The sequence below is a fragment of the Pyrus communis genome, chromosome 5 (assembly GCF_041283825.1).
Source record: "Pyrus communis isolate YQ-2024b chromosome 5, ASM4128382v1, whole genome shotgun sequence".
Taxonomy (NCBI): domain Eukaryota; kingdom Viridiplantae; phylum Streptophyta; class Magnoliopsida; order Rosales; family Rosaceae; genus Pyrus; species Pyrus communis.
The window spans coordinates 22361102-22368619 of record NC_142569.1 but is presented as its reverse complement, the minus strand read 5'-3'; the positions used below and the strand labels follow the sequence as shown (position 1 = coordinate 22368619).

Below are 7518 nucleotides of genomic sequence, written 5' to 3'. Positions count from 1 at the left end.
TAAAATATAAGGTATGAAATTGTGTTTCGATCCAAAATTGAGGTGATTATTTTAATAATTAAATATTTTATTAGGTGTTTAATCATTTGTACAAGTTGACTGACATGTCAGCAAAATATGGCATTGCATTTCATGTCATCACTTAACAGTCAATTTAATGAACTAATAATAGATGTTTGACATTATAATGTTTAAAACATTAAATATGAAATTATAATGTAACCCATAATAAGGTGATTTTGTGTAATTTACCAGCTTCAAACCAACGCAGGCCACTTGGGTTCGAATAAAGCAATTCACCAGCGGTAAATAGGGGTGGTTCGGTATGGGATACCATACCGAAACTAGTATCCCGAATCCCAAACCAAAATTTTTCGGGACGGGAATTTGAAGACCAATCCCAAACCAAATTTTCGGGAATCCCAAATTTCGGGAATCCCGAAATATTTTCGGGATTTTGGGACAAATCGGGAATTCCAAATTGAAATATTAAATTATGAATTGTTCTTCAAATATATAATTCAAGAACACATTCATGAATTAGGAATTTCATTTCATTCACACTACCATTTAATTGAACACTGGCATGCCTGACTGTTTTTATAATAGTCAAAATTCAAATTAATTAAACCCTTTTTGCAATATGTTGAGAGACAAAAGAATCAAGCCTTCTAAAATCATCAGCCATGGCAGCAGCAATAATAAAATCCACATGAATATCAAACAAAACATGAAAAATATGCAAGGTGTAAGGCATTCCAGGTTGTAGAGCATGAATTAGAAACTACTAGCATCAATTATAAAAGAATAATATATATAATAATTAATATTATATATTTTCGGTTCGGTATGGGATTCCCGAAATATCGAGAAGCTAATCTCAAATCTCATACCGAAATTTTGGGATCGGTTCGGGATAGCATCCCGAAAATTTCGGGAATTTCGGTTTGGGAAATTTTTGGTTTGGGATCCGGATTTTTTCAGTTCGGTTCAGGATTTTTGGGAATTTTTTCCACCCTAGCGGTAGATCTGTTGGTCCAGTAATTTGGTAGTTCCAAACGAGTCTCTCTCAAAACCATCCCAAACGACGGCGTTTACCGGCTGCCTTGACTTCGAAAGCACGCCGATGTAGCAGATGGAGAGGTAAGCTTTCCCTTCGTCCATTTCAACTTCCCAAAAGTGACAAAACGCCCAACAAACAAACTTCACACAAATTCCAACTCACAAAAATCTCGATCAAATCCCTCAAAACTTCCATTTCTCTCGAAAGCGCGTGGATTCAATCGGCAATGGAGCAAGAAGACAAACAGCCGCTCAAGGAGGACAAAGTTCCTCCACAGGAAGAAGGAGAAGTAACTGTAGCGCAAGCGTCGCCGGCGAAAAGTGGCGGAGGATGGGGAGGTTGGGGCTTTTCTTCCGTCTTCTCAGATCTTCAGAAAGCCGCCGAAGAGATTTCTCGGAATGTAAGTGTCTCCAGCGTTTGATAAATGTATTTGAATCTGCATTTGTGTTGTAAGTTTACCTGATTTGGTGTATTTTGGAAATTAGGGTTTATAAGTTTGGGAAATGTTGATTAGTGGATGTAATTTTTGGTGGATTTTGATGATTGTGGAGTTAATTAACTGTTTTAGATTGCGAATCTGAAAGTAGGTTTAAGCTATTAAGAGTTTGGTGCTGTAATCTGATTACAAGTGTATGTTTTTATTTGTTTGTGGGAGTTTAATTATAAACTATGCAGAGACTTATGTATTTAGTCCATATGGAAGAGTTTAGGTTTGCTGCATTTTGTGGTCCGGTTTGTGAAGTAGCTGTTTTTGGATGCAGGCGGCTGTGGTTGCACAGACGGCAGCAAAGAGCCTTGCCGACATGCAAGCTGCTGAGGACGCAGAAGAATCTTCCAAGGACAAGGAAAGGGATTCTGAAAAGGAAAGCCAAGACGGCACTGAGAGCCGAGATAAGCATGAAAAGCAAAGAAAGGCTGCTCTTGATAAATTGGAGAAAGCTAGTCAGGATTCGCTTTTTGGTCAGGCAAGTTGTAAATTTACGGAGTTGAGATTTCTTTTTTATGTATCTGCTACTCTTTTGTGTTAATGCATTCATGCCGATCATATCTCAGTGAAGTTTCTTATGCTGAGTTCGTTATGTTTTCATTCCCTATGTTTCTTATGTTGTACTTATTGAATGAAATGCATAGGTAATGTAATTAGCTATCGCTAATGCAAATTTAACACTAACTCTTTCTGTTGCACTGGATTGGATGTGTGTGTTTGTTAAATTTTGCTTCAATCCTCTAAAGCTGATAACTTTCTTGTGTATTTCATTTGACATGCTACTTTTGAATACTTTCAGGGTTTGAAGGTGCTTGATAGTTCTGTGGAGAATTTTGCTACAGGAGCATGGCAAGCATTAGGAAATGCGTTGAAAGGGGGTACCGATCTAGTGCACAAGTATGTTCAACTGTAGTTTAATGCATTAGTATTTTTGCCATTATGCTACAGGAGAACACGAGTAGTTTTTTTAATTTCATGTAGAGAGAATCTTTTTACGATGCTCTGGATCAAAATTAGCAATCAGCAGATGGCTACAGTCCAGATAATCGCTCAAGATTCTAATTTTAACTTCTTACATAGTTATGGAGTTGATATATTTGTGAAGAGTTTGAATACCAAATTAGAAACACAAACTTGACCCATACTTTCAACTTCTTGTTCTCTAGGATTGAGAATTCTGCTGTGAACCTTGGGGGATCTGTCCAGCAAGGTGGAGCTGATGGTTCTACTGCACCATCCTTATTAGAGGTTTGCATTTCCCTGCTACTTTTTTTTGGTTAACTAATGCGACATCATTGCTTATCTTGGTTTCGTGTACAGACTGGAAAAGCTTTTACATCAAAGGGAATGCAAGTGCTTGAGCTTGTAGGAAAGGAAACTTTGGATCTGCTGATCACAGAGACTGGTATAGAAGTCAATAAGAATTCTACACTTTCTGAAAAGGAAACCAGAGAGGATCAGTTATATGAGGAAGTGGGATTTGATCGATGCTTCTACATATATGGAGGTCCAGAACAGTTGGAGGTCAGTTATGTAATTTTGAGGTTAAATATTGTTATTGTAAGGAATAAAATGTATTAAAGTTGTTATTTTGTAATACTGTCAGGAACTGGAGGGTTTGTCCAGCCATTATGCACTATTATTTAGTCGGAGAAAAGGAAAATTGTCATCAGAACAGAAGTCTGTTTATGATGGAAAGCTTAAAGAGGTGCAACAGATTTTCAGTCTGGATATTAAGTTGGATGGAAGTGGTGCAGAGTCGGACAAAGGCAAAAAGAAAGAGACCAGAGATGATGGAAATACTGATGAGATGAAAACTCTTCATGATTCAAGCGTCAGTAAGGCTGCTGATATGGCGGCTGGGTATTATATCTTGTTCAATTTCTTTTTTTTATTGTCTTTTAATTTTTGCTTCCATGAATGGCTGTTTTAGTTATTTTGATTTTTTTATTACATTCATCTGATTTTCATAATTTACTCATTAACTTATCTTTTTTTTTCTTTTTTTGACAAACGATAGTGTTAGTGGGTTAAATTGTTAGTTAGGGGGAAGGGGGATCAGTGGGGATTGAACCTGCACCAGGGTGCATATGCATAATTGCTTTCTGCCACCGCGGTAATTTGCTCATTAACTGATCTTTAAGCTTGTATAAATCTACTAGCATAGTCTTACCTTTTTTGCTTCATTACTGTGTATTTGTCCACTCATTTTACAAACAAACGACTATGTGTACGCTAAAGCCAGCATCTGATTACAGAAACTATAAAACTACATGATGAGACAGATTTTCATTAAGCCACTGTTGATGATGTGTCCTTTCCCTGTCCACCGTCCTTCTCAGTCTGAATTGATTGGAGATCTGAGGCTTCCTGCTAGTTGATTTTAAAAATAATATCTTTATAATCATTTGCTTATGGAGGTGTGTGTTTATGGATCATATAAGTCCCAACATCGCATCAATTTGGTATTTGACATGCGTCACGCTCTCAAAAAAATGTTAGGGTAATGCTAAGGAGATCACCAAGTTAAACCATATTTTGTAAACCACATGACGTGGTTGTTGGTGATTGGATTATTACCTAAGTATAGATTAACGTGCTTATTTTCTATTGGTGACACATCACTTGGTTTGCAAATGTGGTCTAAAAAGTTGTTTAGGTAGCATTACTCTAAATGTAAATCTTTTAAAGGTGGGACTGCTACAGGGGAGTCCTATGAAAAGCTATTGCTGGGTACTGATATGTATTGTTTCAAAACCGGATTGCATTTTCTCACTTTACATATGTTTTACAATTTCAACAGCGTCCAATTAAAAGAAATGGAAGTCATTTGCTCCTCTTGGTTTTGTAACCTTGGCTGACATATTGCATTAGAAACATGCCTGGTCTTCTATACTTAGTTTTGTTTATTGTTATATCATGCTTTGTTACCATGACTTTTAAACTTCTCTACTTGCGTTCTTTTTAGGTTCACAAGTGCCTTGGCAGGACAAGCTGTTAACGATATAATTCAAAGAACCACTGGAAGATTAGAGAGTCTTCACTCAGAGGGGGTTCATGTACATAATTATCTAGTCTAACAGTATGGTATTCTATCAGCTTTGCTTTTAATTGATGGGCTCAATAGTTCTGAAGCAATCATATTTTTGCAGAGACTCTCTGAATTGTGCTGTTTTGCTGTATCTCAACTGCTGATTCTTGGTAAATCCATCATATCTAGTGCAAACAAAACTCAGGTAGAAGATGTGGATGCTGATCTGGAGAATATTGATTGGCCTGAAGATTCTGTTGAGAAAGCAAAGATAATCAGATCAAAAGCACAAGCAATGGCAGGATATGTGGAGGCAGTGTCTAGCAGTTTCGTCACAGGTTGATTTCCTTGGTACTTTGTTCTTGCTGGTTATGCTCATAATTGACTACCTTTTCCTAGTTGAAAATCTGCCATTGCAAAAATGTACTCTGAGATCTAATCGCTTATTGCTACTCAGTTGCTCAATGTAGACTGGTTAGCTACTAGGTGACTGGTTTGTTGCATCATTGGGAAGATAATCCTCATGGATACAGCAACGTATTGAACCCAAATATGTTATCGTTTGGGGTGCTAATTCCTATGTCTCCTAAACCCTCGTGTCTTTTCTTTATGCTTTTAGACTGAATTCTTGATGATTTTGTTTCACAGTGGATTAATGAAACCTATCAATACCGTGCACTTCTGAGGTCTTTGATGCCGTGTTTATTTCATGTAGCAAAGATACTTTTTTTGACAGTTTGATTTTTGATGAACTTTACAGGTATGTCTGATGTTGCCGCAGCTTATCTAGCAGCCATAAAGGGTGCTTCTGAGGAATCCCACGAAGAGCTCTCACAGACATCGATCCAAGAAAAAGCAAGTACTTTCTCTAAACATCTCCATGATGACCAGACCACAGCTTTGAGCAAAATCCAGGATGGGCTACTCTACTTGTCGTACGTTGTCATTTCGACCTCTATGCCTGCAGCATGAGTGACCTCAGATCTTTAAGTTCTATTTGTTTAGTTATGTAAATAGTCACATTTAGATTGAGCTTATTCAAGTGTTATACGAAATTGAAGGAAATTCTTAGAACACAATCAGCAACTTGTAACAGTAAGGTAGAAATTGTACGTTTGGATTAATTAATGGAAACTAGGGGTGGGCAAACAAGTATAGGAACCGCGGGTCGGGGCGAGTAATCGAGGTTTTAGGGTGGGTACGGGCCCGTTTCTAATTTTGTAAGAAAAGAAACGGGGAGGGGCGGGGCAGGCCTTAGAAATTTCGTTTCGGGCTGGTTCTTGAAGTATAGGAATCGTAGATATCCGGACCGGCCCATTTGTAATTAGAATGGACGAACGAGATTGATCTCCATCCAATCTTCATCGTTGGTTTTATGTTTCCTTGTCCTCGACCTATCAAATTCAACTCTATAACTTGAGTCTCTCTCGTCGTCTCGAGTGCGTCGTCCCCTTCCCTCCAACACCCCAACATCACAACGGCCTTGGCGACCACCATCTTCTTGATTTGTCACCTCTATCTCGTCGTCTCGATTTGACATCCCAGACTTACAGAACCCAGTCACCCCATCACCCATCTTCTCAATTTGTCACCCCTCTTGCCGTCTTGAGTGCATCGTCCCTTCCCCTCCACCACCCCGACATCATGATGGCCTTGGCGACCACCACAACGGCCTAGCAACTTTGACAACATCCCAGACTTACAGAACCCAATCACCCCACCACCCATCTTCTCGATTTGTCACCTCTCTCTCAGTCTTACAGGTAAAAACCAACCTCTATACATATAATTGATCCTCATTTCGAGTTCTCTACTTTATTTCGGGTGTTAAATTCCTAAATGGTATGTGGGTCGAGTTTGATTTAGTTCCAAATTAATTGTAAACAACACTAATTAACTCTTAAATTTTCCTAAGTTCATTGAATTGGACTCAGCGACGCAACCAAATTATTCTTCTCAAGTTCCCTAACTATGAAAAGCATGATAGAGATACTTCTCAAATATCAATAAGTTCTGTGAAAATCATAAGCATTGACAAAGCTTTCGTAACTATGAAAAGCATGATACTCCTATCAAGAATTTACTTAACTCAATCATGACTAGTGACTTTTACTACTTAGAAATATAACTTCATAACGATTAGGTGAAATTCCCTTATATTCTACCATCAAATCCCTGCATGCAAACTAAGTGTGCACCCTTAATAAACATACAAGAATAAGTTCTCTATAAAGCAGATAAGTAAATTGCATTCATGTTTTATGAAACAATAACTGGATGTAATCAATTTATATAAAACATATGATCATAGCTTCGAATTCTCCTCTAGCTAAAAAGAAACTTAGTTACACATGTTCATTATAACTAAAAAGCAATCTAAAATAAACGTTGAAATTTAAAATAAAGATAGAAAGAACTCTAAAAATTCCAACAACTTCAATGGATGAATGGTAGGCATGGCAACTCTAAATCTCTGCAGGAATTCCATATATATATGGGGGGGGGGGGGGGGGGGGGGGATGGCTAAATCCAAGAAGGAAAAGGTTTTGGCATTTTGAATTAATTTAGGACTCTAAAAATCAGGTAGAGAGTGTTGGAATGTGATTAGGATTCCTCCTTGCAATTGGAGATAAGATAAGATAATATTGGATACGATAAGATAAGATAACATAGGATAGGATAAGATAATGTTCCTCTCCAACTAGGATTCCTCTTTCTTGTGTAATTCCTTGCCTTCTAAGCCTCAACTTTAATTTCTCCAGATTTTAGCACATGTCTAGCACCATTTAAACACCAAAAATGTTCAGCCCATATGCTATCCACGCATGTTGTCCAATCCAAGTCCAAAACTGCTCCAAATTGCTCCATTTTGCAATTTATTGTCATCTTTACCAATTGGACCTACAATAATACAAAAATAACTTAAATTACTACAAT

General features: G+C 37.7%; 1 protein-coding gene across 1 annotated transcript; it reads left to right on the top strand.

Annotated features, from left to right (window-relative positions):
• Nucleotides 1-259: 259 nt before the first annotated feature.
• Nucleotides 260-5660, top strand: LOC137726649 (uncharacterized). Its single transcript, XM_068465589.2, has 10 exons — nt 260-305; nt 1022-1463; nt 1825-2028; nt 2350-2447; nt 2717-2798; nt 2871-3074; nt 3157-3413; nt 4519-4609; nt 4703-4919; nt 5342-5660. The coding sequence occupies exons 2-10, from the start codon at nt 1290-1292 to the stop codon at nt 5551-5553; spliced, it is 1539 nt and encodes a 512-aa protein (XP_068321690.2). The 5' UTR covers nt 260-305; nt 1022-1289; the 3' UTR covers nt 5554-5660.
• Nucleotides 5661-7518: the final 1858 nt, after the last annotated feature.